Genomic DNA, 20051 nt, shown 5'->3' with positions numbered 1-20051 from the left:
AGTTTTACGTTTTATTTTATGAATTCCATAAATACAAATAAAAAAATAATTGGTAAATCTCTCATTTTCTAATGTGTAAATTAACAAATTAATCAATGAAAATTTTTAAAACAATTACAGATTTTTATTTCGGTCCGAATGATCGCGTATTATTGTCAAATCGAATTTGCATAGTGATCGACAGACGATGTCTGGCAACTCAGAGAGTAAAATATCAAACATGTTTGAAATCCAACGCGCCTGGTCTGCGGATGAAAAAGTCCGAAAACTGTAAATCGTCTGACTTGCGTGCCAATGGAGCGCCGGCATAATAGGCCGTAGCAGTGTTGCCATATTTTTCTATGCTGATCATAGTACAAAGGCGTAAAAAATATAGTATTTCTAAAAGTACAGGAAAATTTTTCGTCTTGAATCTTTTAAAATTATAGTATTTTGGTATATTTGGCGTAAAATTATAGTATTTTACATTTTTCGCGAAATCAAAATTATAGTATTGTACTATAATTATAGTACGGTTGGCATCACTGGGCCGTAGGGAAATCGGATTGTCAATCTATGTATACATTTGATTTGATTTGTTTTTTGTCGGAAACTAATGAAATCATAATAGTGGCAATAGTGGCCATTTAAAATAGATAGGCAATCTTCTCAAGTTATCAACTCAGTATTAAGTGATAAATTATTTTTGTTTAGTTTACATGTAGGTAAAATGCTCATACAGGCGCTTACTTGTAAATACATTGGCAAAGTAATGGAATATGACATGGGTAATTCAACTTATTGCCACCGGCTATTGATACACATAGGCTTTTAAAACATTTAAACAAATTTAATATTAATAATCTGGTGTATGGTAAAAATACAGAAAACAAACAACATAACTCCATTTTGACAACACTGTGAATACGTTCTATGAGGACAGAAAACAAATTATGATACCTGTATGAATACCACGAAGTCACTACATAAGAATAATGCGGGCTCTTAGAAGGATTACCTGCTAGTAGCATAATATTATTAGAAAATATAAAATTAAAAGGATTATCAGTTATAATGGGGCAACACCTGGATGGCAGAAAAAAACACAATGGTCTGGTGAACTAAGTGTAGTATCTACTATTAAGCTACTTAGTTGACTGAACCATTGGTTAATCCGATTAACCATATCGTCATTAAAATGTATTAGGAAGAGTGCATAATCAAGAAATATATTTTATAATTTTGTAAATGTTTATACATTTTTCTTCTCGACCATGTCCGATCCTAATAAGGTCATACTATGGGCCACCATAGAGTGGAGGTGTGTATTAACAGAATTTTGTTTTTGCGAGAAATGGATGGCAGCCACTTGCTCAACCAATTAGGTACATACTCTGACTCATACACAAATTGAAAAACAATATTATGTGTTCTTGCCAGAACCAGGATTCGTACCCGGAAGCCACGACGCTATAGGCCGACGCATATCGTGGGCTGTTACATTATTAGGTATAATATGTTTCTAGACCAGTGGTTCCCAAAGTTGACTGGGCCCCGACCCATCTAACAAAAATTTCCAATCTTGGGACCCACCTCTTAGCTGTCTTAGAGAAAAGAGGGTATAAATATTGGTAATGCTCAGATTCCCTAGTGGCGAGTCGTGGAACTACTTAATGCTGTCTTATTTGTTCTAATTGAAATAAAAATATATTTTTTATAAGTTTAGTGTTACCAATATGAATGAAAGACTGTTGAAATAAGAAACACAACTTAGATAAAAAAAATATTACTTAAATACCTACACCTGCAAGGTTTTTTTACAAAGTTATTTCAATGGGAAGGATGTAAGTATTTGTTTCTTATTTTTCTTCATTACAGTTTTAGCATCAACTTCAACTTTAGTTACTTTTAATCGCAGTGAGTTTGATATATCCAATTTATTTCGGTATTTAGTTTTAATGTTAACCATAGCCGAAAATCCGACCTCACATAGATATGAGGTAGTAAAGAGGAGGAAGATTTTCATAGCTTCATCGAACAGGCAAGGATAATTATCAGCAACTGAGAGCCAGAATTTCGATAACTGTTTACGATTGAAACTATTTTTCAGTGACGTATCTTCTGATACTGATACTGTTCTACACTTGCTTTTGTTGACATACTAGTTGGTAAGTCGTCTTGAAATGGGTTACAAATCCAACGCAACGAATCAGGCCATCTGTAGTGCATTGGCAATTCAAATTATTATTATTTTATCACAATATTTTCTGTAACTTAAGTTTATTTCAATTTTTAAGAATTATAAATAGATGAATGAAATATCAAATTTATCACTTTCTATTTTTTTAAATTCATGTATACAGTGGCGAGGGCCCACTCAATATTCGCTCGCGACCCATAGTTTGGGAAACCATGTTCTAGACAAATAAAATAAATCGTCCATATTTGCCAGTTTCACCTATCCATCAGGCATTTTAATGAGATGCATATAATAATTCGAAAATGGTAAAATACCCGGGCAGCAAACATAGCTTCATATAAATAAAAATAACATAGGTAGGTGAACGAAAGATGTTCATGGCTATAGTATAGTAGTAAAGCACTCTGCATCGTTGTGCGGAGTTAGTTGGCGATGACAGTAACAAAGTCCATTTAATGGTAACATGTAAATTGTACGTAAAAAATTTCACCTTGGCACAGTTCGCCGTGAGCTTTTTTCTCGGAAAGAGATGACTGTAACCGTATACTAAACGGTCTCCAATTTTATTAAATACGAGGGTTGTCCGTAAAATAAGGTCTCCAAGGCGCTGGAGTCGCGAGGAACGTTTTAACGCAAGATCCGGCAACACTGGCGTGTAGCTTGGTTCCCAGCAGGGAACTCAGAAATAATTTCTGTGGTCCCAGCCTACAAATCCCCACCACTCCGAGCTGTCTACAATGCGTAGTCTTGTGGTTTGGTTTGGTAGTGTTGCCAACCGTACTATAATTATAGTATTTGTACTATAATTTTCGTCTGCGTACTATGTACGATATAAAACAGGTATAGTACGCCCAAAATACTATAATTTTGAGAAATCGGAAAAAAAGTTGCCAATAGAAGAAAAACAACGCCAAAATAATCCGTGAGAAGCAAAAAAAAATAATCTCCATGACTAAAAAAGACGGTGTCTAAGGTGACGTAATTACTTAACATAGCGATTTCCAAACTGAGAAGCGCAGAGTGTTGCAAAAGTTTAACACAATTAATGTAGCCACAGGTTTGCAAATGCATAGTTTATAAAACGGCCGCTAGCTGTAAACTACCCACACAAAAAAACAGTCCTGTGAAACGTTGTTTGCAAACCTATCTGCAAATATGGAGACTAATTTTATAATCCCTCACTTCTATACTATTGTGAAGCGCAATGGCTATCTTGTAAAAAATGAAATAAAAGGGTCAAATTAATCATAATGTTGAAATTTGAGGCAAATTTGTTTAAGAACGATAATTTTGTTATTTAACTTGTCTATTTGGTTGAAATTAAAAAAAATGACTGAATAAATCAATGCAAGGACCACTAATGCATTCACCGATTTAAAACGACAAAGTGAAGGCATTCATAAAAAAAAAGTTCGCCATGTCTCCACTTTTAAATGATTTCTACGCTAGATAAATTGAAGCAAACAAAAATCTATTTACTGAGTTCTTGGTTAGTTTGCTAATGCACTTTTCCCATTATTTTATTAATAGAAAAAAGACCCGGAGGGTCCGCTTCAGGATGTGGGTCCCATGATAGAATCCATTTGTCAATGAACGATAATGAATTTGGATTGACTACTATTGAAATTGATTGTGCTAATAAACAAGCACATTTGTCAAAAATTATGTAACATAAGTAGTAAAACCTTGTTTATTTATTTTTTAATTTTTGTATTCGTAAGTAGGTACATTGTTGACTATTTAAAAAAAGTGTCTGTATTATTTAATGAAATAAGGGGGGGAGGCGCCTAGACATAGATGTATTAAATAAAAAGAGGGGCAAAGAATCGGCTTTCTCATACAACTGAATGAAGCAGGCCAACAATAGCCGATAATTTACGAGAAATAGCGAGGCGATAAAAAAATGCAGGGCATCACGGAGGATTTACATTGGTCATTATAACGTACCCTTATAATATAATGTTAACGTGGAAACTTTGCCGCAAATTGATTACCAGCCCGCCTCACCATACCAGCCTGCCTCACCATACTTTCATATAACCTACCGCCCCTAGCGCCTAGATTAGATTTTTTAAAAGGGAGGCGTAGTAACATAAAGTTTGGAAACCACTGACTTAACATTTGAATTTTGTCTAAAAAACCGAGACGTTACTTACCCTTCATGGATATTTTGTCTAAAAAAACAAGACGTTAATTACCCCACGTTAAATTTTTTGAAAATGCAGAAAATTTTTGGTCACAAAACGCATACTATATTTTTTGCCGAAATAATATAATTTTGAAGCCACTGTACTATAATTAGGTATACTTTCAAATATGGCAGCACTGGTTTGGTAGCACTGGTAGCAGTTCGCGATGGAGCTTCCACTCGCCGCTACCGCCAGGTGTGAGTTACGTTCTGAAATTTTACTGGTGTTGTCCTTAAGCGCGTCAAGAGTTTACGGATTATTGGCATAGACGCTTCCTTTCGCGTAGCCCTACAAAAAGATATCCAACGGTGTCAAGTCGACGCCTCCAATCCAAAAACCGCACCAACCAGTACCTTTCGCAGCAGTTACGGCCTTTCTTGAATCACTTGTGGGTTTTCCTCGACGCAATTACGGCAATTTTGCTTATTCACCGTACACATTGAGGTGAAAATGTGTCTCATCAGTCATCACTAAAGATGATCGATTCTCCATGAAAAATCATCATCGCTTGCCTGCTCTTCTAAGATCCAATCGGCGAATCTGGCGATTTCCGCCGAACCGCCGAACCTTAACGGGCGGCTGAAGAGCTCGGTATTCAAATATAATTTAGTATGAAATGGACCTCGGCGTCGTACGCACGTTAATTTAAATCGATCTTTTGGCAAAAATCACTAATCATCGGAGATTTTATTTAAAAAAAAAAACATTATTATTACTATTGTCGACCTTCTATATTATTATTATTGTGGACAATCTTACATTATTATTTGATAAACACATGCACGTGTCCGCTGATCAGAAAACAGGGCTGTCAAAATAATATAATATTTGTAAAATGTTAATTTCATCATAGTTTTTAATCAAACCTGTGCAAGTACATACTGATAACTTGGGTGGATATCGTGGCAAACATACTATTGATATATCTACGGGTATATTATTATTATAACCCAATTCAAATTGAACATAGGTTGATACTCAATTACTATTATAGTATCTTTATGATTTCGAGAAAATAATACGATGGAATATATTATATAATCCATATCAATTATTTGAAAACATTATATTTACATGTATATAATATAGTGAAAAGGTCAGATAACTGTTTTCTCTGCAAGATAACATCAAAATTTATATATACTTACTTAAATGAAGAATTACATTCACGAGTGAGCACGGCTTAAAGTTCAAAGTTGATTTTTTATAACTAATAGAAAATGCTGTTTGTTTCTACGAATAAAAAATCACGGCAATCAGAAAGGCCGGAAAATATGGCCGACAATGCATGATACACAAACATAAAATACACAAAATTACAAACACATACGAAGTTTACCGCACACGTGCAGACCACGTGATATTTGTTTACGCAAAATCGTCGCTTTCCAAAATGGCGAATTTGGTTGCCAGTTTTTACTGCGATGAATCACTGTGTTCCTTACTGTCTTTTTTTATTCGTAGGTTTGTTAAAATCGGAAATGAGTTGGAATATAATGCAACCAAAACTGGAAAAATTCTATTATGGGTATTTACTTTTTGAATTAGTTGACACCAGAAAAACAGGTACATGCCACTACGTGAACCACAGTGGATATTATGCCGGGTCCAAATTGGCAACATGTCGCCGGCAACCTCGTTAAATTTTAAGATAAGTATGATAATTATCGTAAATTTTTTTAAGCCATTATGATAATTATCGTAAAATTTATCGAGGTTGTCGCGCGACATTGTTTTGCGCCAGTGTGGACCCGGCATTAGATGCACAAAACTTAAATAAAATATATTATAAATTAAATTTAAAAAGTACAATATAATTAATTGCGTCGGCAGCCCTGTTAGATATTTTTTATAGTGACAGTCATTTTTTATATGCCCGCCAGTCGATGGATTAATAAAAAAATAATGTGTCTAGTGACTGTATGTTAATAATTATTTTTAGGCACTCATGATATAAATTATTTCGCCCATTGGCTTTACCTACCACTTGTTTCACTAGTATAAAAGTGAAGTTGCGCAGGCAATAAAAAGTCACTTTCTTTTTATAATAGGCAGACACTAAATTCTACGTTTTAAAAAATATGCATTAGAATTAAACAATACCTATTATTTTTAATATGTAGGTCCTAAACATTACAAATAAGCACTATTCATTAGTAATGTTTTTTGGATAGCACATGAAATAAAAATGTAGGTAGATATGTATGTCAACATCCTTCGTATATTTAGTTCTCGGACAATTTCAGGTTAAAAAGTTATTAATATTATATTATTAAGTTTATATCGTGGCTAACACATAATCAAAAAAGTTATCATATCCATCATATCAGTTGCAATACTTCACACCAAAGAACTGATAAACATATTGAATTTAGTAACATTTATTAGAAAGTACTATTTTTTGGTCACCCCATAGCTTCACTTCACGAAAACCACCAAACGGGAGTTTATTGAGACAAACATTGGCGGCAACCTTTTTAAATTAACTAGTAGACCAGTTATTATGGACCACATGTAAAAAAATCATATTTTCAATTCTCAAGGCCGATTCTGTAGAGCGTCCTCTTAACTACTGTCAAAGTACGACCGTCGAAGACATGGCATTTTCGTAGTAAGATTTATGATTTTATGTGTTATGAGGTGGAGAAACGATCCATTGTTTTAAATGGTAGACTTTCAACTGACGATATGTCAAAAAAACCCCGCGAAATATTTGACAGGTAAAAAAATGGCAGGACTGTGAAATTCGTATCACGAGTTGGATAACCCTATACCAGTGGTCTTCAAACTTTGTCGACTCACGGAACCCTTTGAATTATAAGTTTTTTTCGAGGAACCCCATCCCATCCTTAGAAAATATATCTTAAAATAATTACATTTTTAACACAATTTGTCGAAGTCTTTGACTCGCGGAACCCCCAGAGAGGTGCCACGGAACACAGTTTGAAGACCACTGCCCTATACTAACAGAATGATGCTCGTTTTAACGAGAAATGAATGTTAGCCACTTGCTCAACCTATTAGATCTATGCTCTGGTCCAAACAGACATTGACATACTAGGTAGGTGGTACGTAGCGATTCCAATTCAGGGACCCCGGGATCCCGAACTATTTTCGATACCTATGAATCCCGGGGTGGTAAACATAATCCCGAAACTTTCGGGATTGATATTTTTTATCAATTTTTATGGAAAATAAAATAAAAACGAAAATATAACACAAAAAATACTTTTAATAACATATAACTACGTTAGAAATAAACTGAGTTTGATTTATTACCCATGTGTTGCAAATTCATTTTGTTTTTTCACATAAGTTGATAAAAATGAGAAAGATTGAGAAAAAAAAATATGCTTCGCACTTTCAACAAAGTGATTCCACCATGATCTCATACGTTTTACGATAGTTTCATCTGTCGGCTGACTAATTAGATTTATGAAGCTGAAAGGCCGTATACCATGATTTACTCATTTTTAATCTCGCTAACCCATTCATTAAGTCTTTACTATCAGAAACAGCAATCTCATATAATAAAATAAATTCACGCTTTGGTATTACTTCGGGCATATTATTCAGAATAATGTTTTAATTACTTAAATATTTAATTTTATTATATTGTATTTTTTTTATTTTAATTGAACTTTGTATTTTTGACCGATTTTATCAATGTTTTTTGTATATATAAAATTTTTATATTAATTATCGAAAAAATGCCGATCCCGGGATCGTCAAATTGTAATCCCGAAATCCCGGGATCCAAAATTTGGCTCGGGATTGGATTCCCTAGTGGTGTGTACTAAATAGTTCTGCAGGAAATTTTAGTCAATTGCGTACTGATTGTGTACATATTATGTATAGTTATTTTTTATAAAGGCACGTACCGTCTTACGACCGTGTTAACAGCATGCTAAAGGTTACTTCGTTTTCAATATATTATCTATAGTCCGGACTTATTTAATATATAATACGTACTCAGAATTATTATGTCTTCCAATAAATAGCTTTAATAGTAATATGTTTAATCGCAGATTCGCATTTAGATCAAGGGGTAAGCTTTACGACCTTTACGTGCTTCGGTTCAGGGACCTTCGGCAGGTAGAGGGCGGGGCTGCCATCATTTTTTATTACAACGTTTTTCTTAGGTCGTATTCTTATTTGTCCGGTGGTTGTTTGTCCGGTACAAATCTTGCAATTTATTTTTAACTAACTTCCCGACTAGACATTTGAAACTTTTAGAATATATCAGAACACGATGCCAATGCATGTTTTAATACTTTTAGCCATCTTTAAGTAGAATTGAATTCATTTTTAGTTAATTCTGTTTTGTATGAAAAGTTATTTCGATACCATTATTGGTTGCTAGGGGGACCTAGCAACTAAATTATTAAATAATATATACGCGCGTTGCTATGGAAATATATATGAAATGACATTTCATTATTCAGTATTTCTATCAAGTACAATTTTTTGATCGTTTAAGCTAATCAAGTCAAGTTTATAGGATTCAACAGAAAATTTAAAAACGTTGTATATAAAAAGTTCTTTTTATCTCGTAATTATTTATATTTTTTTTCCACTGAAAATTTTCTATTAAAAAAAATCAAGCATAATAATTAAAACAGTGAATGTAGATAGAATATATATTCGTCAAATACGGAAGAAAAATAAAAAAAAAACCTTGGATACTGTCAGGGAACACAGTAGGTACCCAAGGAAAAGGATATCGGTTGCTTGTAACTGCGGCCTGACAGCCTGGCCTGAGCCTGAGCCTGAGGCTGTTGTATTTGATTTCGAATAAACAATAATCGCCAAACATACTAAATTTTTCGAAAAAAAAAAATATTTTCATAACTTGTGTGATGAAAGAAAAGATAATAAGAAAAGATATAGGTACATACCTAAATATTGTCAACAAGGAATATCGAGTGGCAGCCTTTTGCGAGGCAGGGCATGCGGCGTACATGTTAAACAAGTGCTACTGAGGGCTTATTCTTAGAAGGTTTAATTAGGTAGGTACTTAGGTATTTATATTCACAGATTATTGTAGGTACCTATTTTGAGATGCACAGAAGTTGATGAGACAGTTCTGTGATAAGTAAGTATGTTGGCGGGTCTCGTGGTGTAGTGAGTAAGGCGCTTGCCTTATCCGGGAGCTCTGGGTTCGATTCACCGTGAGGATACAATATATTTTTCAATATGATTTTCTCAAAGCCTGGGTGTTTTTGATTGTTCAAAATTACTAACAACCACCTTGTACGAAAAAGCAAGGACATGGTTATTAATAATATTAAAAAAAAGAAGTATGTTGATATCTCAGATTAAGCTAAATAAACAGATGGAGTGTTTATATACAGGAATACATAAGTACTACGAAATAGCATGCCAGGGAATTCAATCCAATTTCTACAATCAACACATGGTACTATAGGACTTCACCTAAGTACCTATGTACATATTCTATTTTTTTATAGCGCGGACACTTCGTGCTAAGGACTTTTTACTAGTCAGTGCAAATGGTATTTTTTTTCGACATGTCCGATCCTTTTAGGATCATATGGGTCTCCACAGAGTAGAGGTTTGTATTAACAGATTTTGTTTTTTTACGAGAAATGGATGTCAGCCACTTGCTCAACCTATTAGGTCCATACCCTGACTCACACACAAATTGAAAAACAATATGTGTACTTGCCAGACCCAGGATTCGAACCTGAGACCCACGGCGTGATAGTCCAACGCTTAAGCCGCGCGACCACCGTGGGCGTTAAATGTGCGTGCAAATGGTAGTAGAAGTTATCTCATTTTCAATCGATCTATGCTCCGGAATTGGTTGATGTATGGTGAAATTCAGGGTTCTATTTAAACATTCTAGTTATAAATCCCTCAGTAAAAATATAATAATGGGTAGCTCAAAGTACATAATAGGTCAGGTGCATACAAAATATTAATTTGGCCCTGAATGTATGAAGGGGTACTTAAAAATATTGTCCATACGTCTGTGAAGGCTTGGAATAGGTCCCGGTCGGCGGCGTGCCTAGGTGGGAATGCTCGAGTAGGATAAGTTTCAACAATAAAAAGTTGTAGCGGAGAACGATATTTATTTGAAATTTTAGCCAATTAAACGCGTGTAGATTACAATATTAAAGTAAGTGCGAGATGCATTTGGCACTATGTTTATTATATTTGAGCGACGTGAAAACGTACTCGCCAGGTCTAAGCGATGTACTAGTAGGTTTTGGCAATGCACTCTGTATGGGAAGCGTCGACATGAGGTCGCCAAAGGCTACATCGATGTGTACTGTACGAAAACATCTTCTTGGCTACGTAAGGAAGCTCTGTTGGCGACTAAATTGGAGGAGCTTGTTAGTTTATAATGGAAGTGCGGTTAAAAATGGGCGAAGCATGTTAGATCAAAGTTTTAACACGTAGCCAAGAATATGTTTTCGCACGATATACCTACATAGGGTTTGGCAATTCTCAATCCGACATAATAGTATTATGATGTCAGCTACATACGGCCAGCCTTCCCGGAATTGGATAGCAACGCTCTCTAGGCAGACAAGAATTTTAAAGCTATAATATAATAGCACACAAAAAATGAAAATTAGACATTCTCCGTTTATTTGACCGCCAAACGCCGATTTCGAGTTGTTTTTGGAGCGCCCAAAATTTAGGTACATAGCAGTAATGAGTAAACAATAATTAAAATAATGAAAATGCATCAAGCGCATACGGTAAGTAGATACCTACCTATGTACAGTGAAAAATGATATGAAGGAAAATTCAACAAACAATTGAGTAGGTATAAACAAATCAATACAATAATAGGTATGTTGTTAATATTGGAAATAATAACAATCGAATATCAGGAAGTACTTACAAGTAGGTATGTAGCAAAAACTTTGTCTTTTTCTATCGCATTAAGAAATGGGGATTTCGGATAACACATTCATTCGACCATATAAGTCCTGCCATTCTTATTTTTCGGAATTTCTTCTAAAATTGCCGATAATTAGAGCAGTGACGGAAAATGGTACATTTACCTTACTCCATGATAATTCTACAATGATTTGGTTGTTAATCACTTGAAACATTTTTTGTTGACAGATGTTTCGGGCTACGGGTCCAATATTGAAAATCCAGCCCCCAATCTGTAGTTTGATCAATGACATTAGTTTGATCGACTAAAATGGAAGATCAAATTTTCAAGCAAACCCCCATTTTCAAGCATAGATAGGGGATGCATAGTGTGAACGTACAACACAACACCAGCAATTTTATTGTTTGATTCAGAATGATTACTTTTTTGTTTTGACAGCTATTGTTATTTCGCCCAAATCGACCATCACCAGTGCCAAATCAGGTCACAACTGTCACCAATATCAAATACAGAACCATTACTGAAAATGTGATGTTTTACCGCCCATTAGGTTTTAATACTACGAATTAGTATTCATTGCCAATCGTTAATTATATATTTGATGAAAGGTACGCTGGTTTTGCATAATTGTGTGTACAATGCCCTAATACTCAATTTTTTGAATTACATAGTAAATTAGTTACCTTTACATTTTATCATTCTATTATTTTTGTTTTCAAGAATATGCGTTATGAGAACGTACACACACAGCAACATTTCCATGAAAGTTGGTTAGTTTTAGGAACAATTATTAGATTTTAAATGATTATAATATTACAATGCTACTTACTTCATTTTGCGACCCACTTTCTTGTGCTTCATCCAGCATTTCTTCTTTAATCGTAACACCGAGAAGAGGACCCAAGTCCATTAAAGATTGTTCAATTTCTTCACTGGAGGGTTGCAAATTATTCAAGCTATCCATTTTTCGTTAGGATTCTATCAACTCAGCCGACGAAAAACGCTTCACACATTTTCACTATGAACATATTTCAAAAATAAGCACAATATTAAAGGATTATAAATAAAATGTTAGTGAGGTTTCCCGGGGCACGCAAAATGTCGAGTGTCGAAGGGAAAAGATTTTCGTGGCCGCGCTTTCAAAAACTTTCACTTGAAACCGAGATCATGACGAAAACTTGCGCCGACATTTTGATATGTTAGCTACGAATACATATAGCGGCATTTTGAAAACTTTAGTTAAACCGTTTGAAAAATAAATATACAAAACAGTATTCGACTGAAATATCGACACAGAAGTCTAACGACAGCTAATTGCTTCAGACGGACGCCATTGAACATTGAGAATAGCAAACTGTTTTTTGTCTATGAATTACAAAGGAGAAAAAAATAAATACACATTGATAAAGTTGATAAACTTTACTAATCTATAAGTAATATTATTTCACAAATAAAGAACAGATACTAGCATCACAATATATTTGTTATTAATTAAAATTATTTGTTTCATATTATTTAGGTACCTAAAACAGATACTAGCATCACAATATTTTTGTTATTAATTAAAATTATTTGTTCCATATTATTTAGGTACCTAAACAAACGTAAGAAACTCTCTTTGACAATAATAATATTTTAAAAAAAATCTTTTTCGATAATATTCATAATAATAATACACAGGTACCACCTATGATTTATAAAAGGTCCATTTACCTGGATCACCCAATGTTAAAACTCCAACTTTTTTGTGTGCATTTGTTTGTGCACGATTTTTTTTCGTTTGTGCACCTATAATAACCGAAAAATTTCAATTTCAAATTGGGTGTTCCAGCTAAACGTTGGGTCACCCAATGTTGAATTTTCAACTTTTTTTTAGTGCATTCGTTTGTGCATCGTTAGTGCACGTTTGTGCACGCACATTAAGGGGGTTATTTGCATTTCAATTTGGGTGACCCAGTTAAATGCTGGATACTTGTGTCACTAAACTTGGATTTTTTTCAAAATTTAAATTGTAAACACTAGTGCGTTAATAGTGAACGTTAGTGCATGATTCTTTTTTGTCTTTTCATCTGTATTCAGCGCGCTATTTAATTTTGTATGCAAAACCTGACTGCGTGGGTTTAAAAATATTTCTTTTAGTAAAATCTCTTGTCGCATAGCTGATGCGCAATCCTGCATACTTTTTTAAGTTTTTTCTGATATAGTGCGTGAGTTATTCGATATGATATATTTGATGAACGTTAAGTAGAACCATCCAACAAACTTTTTAAATTTTTTATTAGGTCATCAATTTGCCTATTATTAGCTTACGTTTGTGCACGTGCTTTTTTTGTTTTCGAGATTAGTTCTCGTTAGAGAGATATTAGTTCTCTAAATTCAGTGACTTGATACTTGAACAATTAAATTTGCTTTAAAAAAAAATTGTTAAGTGCATACGATTATGTATATTTATTTAAAATTTTAACACGATTTTTCAAATTTTTACCTTTTATATTAATCTAGAAAATTAATTTTGAGTGGCCGTCAAGTTTTAACACCAAACATTTTTTTTCCACATTTTTTAATGCATACCTTTGAATAATTTAATTATATGATTTTTCATATATTTTTTATTATTTTTACATGTAAATTACGCGAAAAATTCGCATTTTTCCATTTTCACTAAGTACCCCCGTCAAAATATCCCGAACAAAAACAATCGCATCCGCATGGATGGTCTGGTCAAAAGAGTTTCGCAAAACAGCCAATACGGCTCCTATCTACCTGTTTTCCATTTATACTAATTAATGATAATCAACATCTTCGTGCTTCAATTTGGAAAGCACCTGTATATATTTTTATTGGTGCGTCGTCAAAATATATATTTTGCAAAGCCATTCGCAACAGTCATGGCTGTCACCAAAAACTGTTTGCACCACTCCAATGTCACAATATAATAATATTATACTATTTATTGTTATTTATCTTACAAATTATTGATGGCTTTCACTGTATCTTTAGGCCTCGTGCGTTCATAAATGTTTCGTTATGCATTAATTTATGACGAGCAAGCTTTATATCCAACGCTAGTTACTTTAAAAATCCCAATTTTAAGTACGTTTAATAATAAGACAACCAATAAACAAAATTATAAGTAGATATTATCCACCTTTTCGAATGACAGCGTATGAATCATGTATAATAATTAATAATTATTTAATATTTGTATTTTGTCATATATTGTCTATGATTCAGTGTTGCCAACCGTACTATAATTATAGTATTTGTACTATAATTTTGGTCCGCGTACTATGTACGATATAAAATATGTATAGTACGCCCAAAATACTATAATTTTGAAAATCGTACTATAATTTCATATAAAAGTACTATAATTTTGCATTTGCCATTTCGCAATCGAGTGGTCTTCGAAAATTTGGAAATCTGCGGCCCGCGACGAAATATCTTTCCTAAAAAAAACGAGCCGACCATGAAAAATTGGGAAAATTTTCATTTTCAACAGATGACAACGCGTACTATATTTTATCCCCAAATACTATAATTTTGGAGGCTCTGTACTATAATTCCACTTTCAAAATATGGCAACACTGCTATGATTATATTATGTATACTTGTATACTAATGCCGGCGCTCCATTGGCACGCAAGTCAGACGATTTACAGTCTTCGGACTTTTTTTTCGCGTGGAGCACCCCAGGTCTGCGGACTTTTTAATCCGCAGACCAGGCTCGTTGGATTTCAAACATGTTTGATATTTTACTCGCCGAGCCGCTGAAATTCGTACGTTCACCACGCTTTACCGTCACATTATTTATATCTATGCCGACGGACGACAGCGCCATATATTAGTCTATGAGCGCCATCATTATTTTACTGTCATTCAAAGTGTTCGGACATCGAAAACAACAATGGTAGATCTACGAGTGCATTCGAAAAGTTTCTTGGAAGATTTTATTAGTTGTTTTAAAGACAACCCGTCGTTGTGGAAGACGACCAGCCCACTATACAAGAATCGTGATGCCAAGTCCTTGGCGTATGCGGAACTTTTGGAAATATTAATCAAAGTGGAGCCGCAGGCAACGGTCAACGATGTCAAAAAGAAAATACAGACATTGAGGTCGGGTTACAGAAAGGAGAGAAATAAAGTAAGGACATCATATCGAAGCGGAGCCGGCACAGACGCAGTATATCTACCCAAACTGTGGTACTATAAAAATTTGGAGTTCTTGAACGACCAAATGGAAGGTACGTGGGAATGCTTTAAAGCTATTTATTATACACGTGCAGATTATGAAATTGCCGTAGCTCTGAAAGTGACATCGCATTAGATTAGCTACTATTAAGCAATTAAAACATACAGCTATGAATCATTTCTAGTCACAATAAAATTACTTATTCTTTGCTGAGGTAGGTAATAAATAATAATAATATATAGGTACGAGGGAATGCTTTAAAGCTATTTATTATACACGTGCAGACTATGACATTGTCGTAGCTCTGAAAGTGACATCGCATTAGATTAGCAACTATTAAGCAATTAAAACATACAGCTATGAATCATTTCTAGTCACAATAAAATTACTTATTCTTTGCTGAGGTAGGTAAGAAATAATAATATATAGGTACGATCATGGCGGTGGAAGCGCGGCTTATTGAGTCGTGGTCGGGTCCCAGGTTCAAATCCTGGGTCTGACAAGTACACATTGAATTTCAATTTGTGTATGAGTCAGAGTATGGACCTAATATGTTGAGCAAGTGGCTGACATCCATTTCTCGTAAAAACAAAATCTGTCAATACAAACCTCCACTCCGTGGAGGTCCATATTATGATCGGACATGGTCGAAAGAAGAAGAAAAGAAATGATCATAAAATCAAAAATCGCTCGAGTTAGGTTCCTTCAGAGACAATCAATAAATCGTCAATCATCAATCAAAATTAATGGTACAGTTTGGTTATGAGGAATACAGCGGAAAACACATTTTGAAAATACCCGATATACTGGATTACACCAATTATACCAATATCAATATTAACCGTATGAAGGAATGGGTACTTAGGGGAGAGATAATAAAAAACAAGTTTGAGTATTATGTTGTATTTTAACAATTTACATTTTGTTTTACAGAATCGAGCTCAATATCCAGCATGGTGGACGATTTGGAAAACATGTCTCCTGATGAGAGTTACTCCAACTCGTTAAACAACGAAGATTGTATTGAGGTAAAACATTTTAACTAAATTGTTACATTGGTTTAATTTATCTATTGCTTATCATACTTTCTTGCCATGTGACAGCCCCGGTAGTATTAAAATATTTTTTTGGTGCAGGTATTTTTAATCTGCCTTCGTCTAAACGTTTGAAAAAATCAGATTTTCTCAGTACGCCTCCATCAGAAATACGTCAATTTGTTCCAACATCAACATAAATAAATTCATAATTAGCATTTGCAATCGCCATCAAAACAATGCTGTGGAAATGTTTGTAATTATAAAAGTGGGAACCGGCGCCTGCAGGTGGCACGATTGCAATGTGTTTCCCATCAACTGCGCCCAGGCAATTTGGAAATTGCCATTTACTATTAAATTCTTCTGCAATCGTCTCCATTTCTTCGTGCGTATCAGGGAACTGCAACAAAAAATAATCAACATTTTATTTACAGATAGAATATTCGCCTTCAACATCCACGTTGTCGACTACTCCAAGGTCGAATCTCAATAGAGCACCAGAACCCCCATCGTTCAAACGAAAAAAATCGAATGATAGCGCCAACAAAGTGTTAGAATTAATCACCGACAAACTAAGCAAGACTGAAGATGAATTTGATGTTTTTGGCAAAATGATGGCCATGAAACTACGATCGATGTCACAGGGACAAAGATTGCTGGCCGAGAAGCTGATGCATGAAGTTGCCTTTATGGGACAAAGTGACAAAATAATGCCAGCAACTACTGTTCATACTCAACCAGTTTATCGTATATTAAGCAAAAATGTACAAAAGCCGGTATAATAAATTAATGTTTTTTGTATGAATAAATATCTTGTAAAAATATTTGTTTTTTTGTTTGTTTTTATGCCTATAAACCTTAGCTTAAGCGATACAACAAATGGTAAGTATTTGAGCTATGTTAGCAAACCTATATTATTATGTGGCCTCATTTAGAAATCAAATTCCATGCTTGCTTTTCGAAGAATATGACTAGTATTACAATACATTCAACAGGAATAATTAAGCAGCTTGCTTACAGCCTATATGGAGAGTCCTGGCTAGGTACAGCATTCTAATGGTCTATTGAATATTTAGCATGTCAACGATGGCCTTATTTGTGACTATATATATACCTATCTCAAATGCATCTTGTCTGCCATTCTTATGATGTTGCCGTCTATGATTTATATAGGTAAAACAATCCACTAAACGTTCACTTTATAAGACCAACCAATGTCTACTTGTTAATGATATATTTGTAAATTTGCCCAACTTTATTAGATGACGTATAATATAATACACACCTTGAAATATTCTCCTTTCAAAACGTCAATGATGACTTGGCAAGTTTCGGGAATTATCTTGCCCAGAGTTTGTCTTCCAATCGCAGTTCTATAATGCAAGTCAGTGAATGTTCCGCCGGCAGCCAAAAATCGCAGGGTTGCACATAATCTATCATGAGGAGAAATAGCTTCCCTCATCATAGTATTTTTTTTTTTAATAAATGGGGAGACCAAATTATACAGTTCTGTGTATACATCCTCCGACATTCGCAAATAATTGCGGAAATCGCTCGGTTGCAAACGCAATTCTCGTATTAAATTTGTGTGGGATAATGTCGTTCGTTTCCTTATCCAATGTTTCACCCAGTATTTGTGTACCCTTTGCTTCGTTATTACATTATCTGCCACCCAATAACCCAAAAAACATAAAACGTCGGTATCATTTAACGCCATCACGATTTAACTGTCAGATATACGTATATTATCTATGCTGTCAAAGTCGACTGTTTTACTCGTCAAATTAATTATATACTCGTTTCGTTGAACGTCTGTTGGCCAGTAGCAGAACGTAGAAAAATCTGAAGACTTATTGTCGTCGGACTTTTGGCTCGCCAATGGAGCGCTGGCATAAGTTTGTTGTCGTTGCCTATCATACGTCAAAATCTTCTGTCACATGAGATGCTCCTTTCATGTTTAGGGTACTGGAAATACTATTTAATACAAGTTTATCCGTCTATTTACCACATCCCTGCTTAAGCAATTATAGTGGATAATTATTGTTCTCCCTAGAATTTTCCCAGCACCTAGTAACTACATTGAAGTTTTCTATGGTAACAATGTCACGATAACGTCGATATTTTTTTCATTTCCTAATACCCATCATTTTCTACACACCCAGTGCCGTGGTCAATATTGATGGATGAGCCATAATGCACCAGCACCTATGCCACATACGCTCCACGAAAATAACTAGGATGCCATCTGAACTGAGAGAATCATACTCTGTTTAACACTGTCATGAGGCTTATAGCTCTATAGCACACCGGTGCGCCGCTAGACGTTGGTAGGTGTGTCGCGGTGCATTGCTTGCAAAAAAACAAATAATTTTGTATATTATACGATAATTACTTAATAACCAAATTTGCGTACATATAAAAATATATGTTCGGTACTTAATATATTTTAGCACCTGCATGAACTTAATAAAACAATGCAAAGTCAGAATGAAAATAATATATTGACGTGCTCTGATAAACTAGAAGGAGTTAAGACAAGGATCTCTACAAATGTATCAAAGGACCTACCAGACCACCATTAAAAACAAGCAATTAATTTTGGATCCGTCTCAAAAACAATTAACTTTGCAGCAAAAGAAATTTCATCATTACATTCATACAATCAATACGACTGGATTCGAAACCCTTTCGCAACCAATGCCGAAAATTCTATGGAAGCGCTTTCTCTATAAATTTGAGAGGAATTAGTTGAATTGAGAAACGATGGGACACTAAAAACTGAATTTTGCAGATGTTCCATTGGCTATTTTCTGGATTTCGGTTAAAAAAGAATATTCTTGGATTTCCGACAAGGCTATTGCAGTTCAGCTACCATATCTACGATATATGTGTGCAAAAGTTTTTCAACTCAAGTTATAATTAAAAATTTCGAGAATGTAGTATAACCAAGAACTTCGGGTTGCTTTTTCAAATATCAAGTCAAAAAATATATAAAACTTTTACCTTCATTGAAAGAAGCTCAGGTATCACATTAATTTGTTATTAATACAAATACATGCAAATGTATATTTAGTTCTTCCTCGTCTGTTATGTATATTTAATTATGTATCAACTAAAAAAACATAAACTAATGTTATTTTGGTGCATGGCCCCCACAGGGTGGGGGACTGATAGGCCTCTAGCCTGGGGGACCAGGCTCAGGGGTGGGACTGCGTGGCAGGTCAACCAGATAAGTAAGATAAACATAAATTACAAATTTGCTCACATATTAAAAATAATTGACTGCAGCGCTATTTTACTACGCTGGTATTAATAATTTTAAACATTCCATTGTAGGTTACAATAATTATTTATTATTATTGTGTCAATATTCGACAAACAAATATTCTTAACCAGACAACTAACCATAATTCAAGTGGATGTATTAATAAATACAAACATTCAATACCATTAATTATACCTCAAACACCATTTTAAAAACTCTATTTTAGAGTATCACACTGTCTTTAACCTTAGCGATAGGTAGGGGGGGCAAATATCCTAGTCTGGGGTCCCCCTTCAGTATGTGGGGTCCATGTTT

The 20051-nt window shown here is 34.4% G+C and overlaps 2 protein-coding genes across 3 annotated transcripts in view; one reads left to right on the top strand and one right to left on the bottom strand.

The window, feature by feature from the left end:
- LOC147078038 (E3 ubiquitin-protein ligase TRIM33-like) overlaps window positions 1-12593 on the bottom strand; it is a 105380-nt gene extending 92787 nt beyond the window's left edge. The window contains exon 1 of one of the 2 annotated variants that reach the window (XM_085961140.1): window positions 12075-12593. In XM_085961140.1, the coding sequence (XP_085817266.1) occupies window positions 12075-12209 (135 nt within the window). In that variant the 5' untranslated portion in view covers window positions 12210-12593. The remainder of the gene's footprint in view (window positions 1-12074) is intronic. The other variant, XM_085961141.1, reaches the window with a different exon arrangement.
- A 2292-nt stretch (window positions 12594-14885) lies between these two features.
- Window positions 14886-17288, top strand: LOC147078037 (uncharacterized). The gene is made up of 3 exons (XM_085940192.1): window positions 14886-15489; window positions 16371-16465; window positions 16906-17288. The coding sequence occupies exons 1-3, from the start codon at window positions 15153-15155 to the stop codon at window positions 17251-17253; spliced, it is 780 nt and encodes a 259-aa protein (XP_085796318.1). The 5' UTR covers window positions 14886-15152; the 3' UTR covers window positions 17254-17288.
- The last annotated feature ends 2763 nt before the right edge of the window (window positions 17289-20051 follow it).

The sequence above is a fragment of the Rhyacophila brunnea genome, unplaced genomic scaffold (genome assembly GCF_057557595.1).
Source record: "Rhyacophila brunnea isolate RB1 unplaced genomic scaffold, BYU_Rbru_1.0 scaffold_12, whole genome shotgun sequence".
Lineage (NCBI taxonomy): Eukaryota > Metazoa > Arthropoda > Insecta > Trichoptera > Rhyacophilidae > Rhyacophila > Rhyacophila brunnea.
This window is presented reverse-complemented; position numbering and strand designations above follow the sequence as displayed.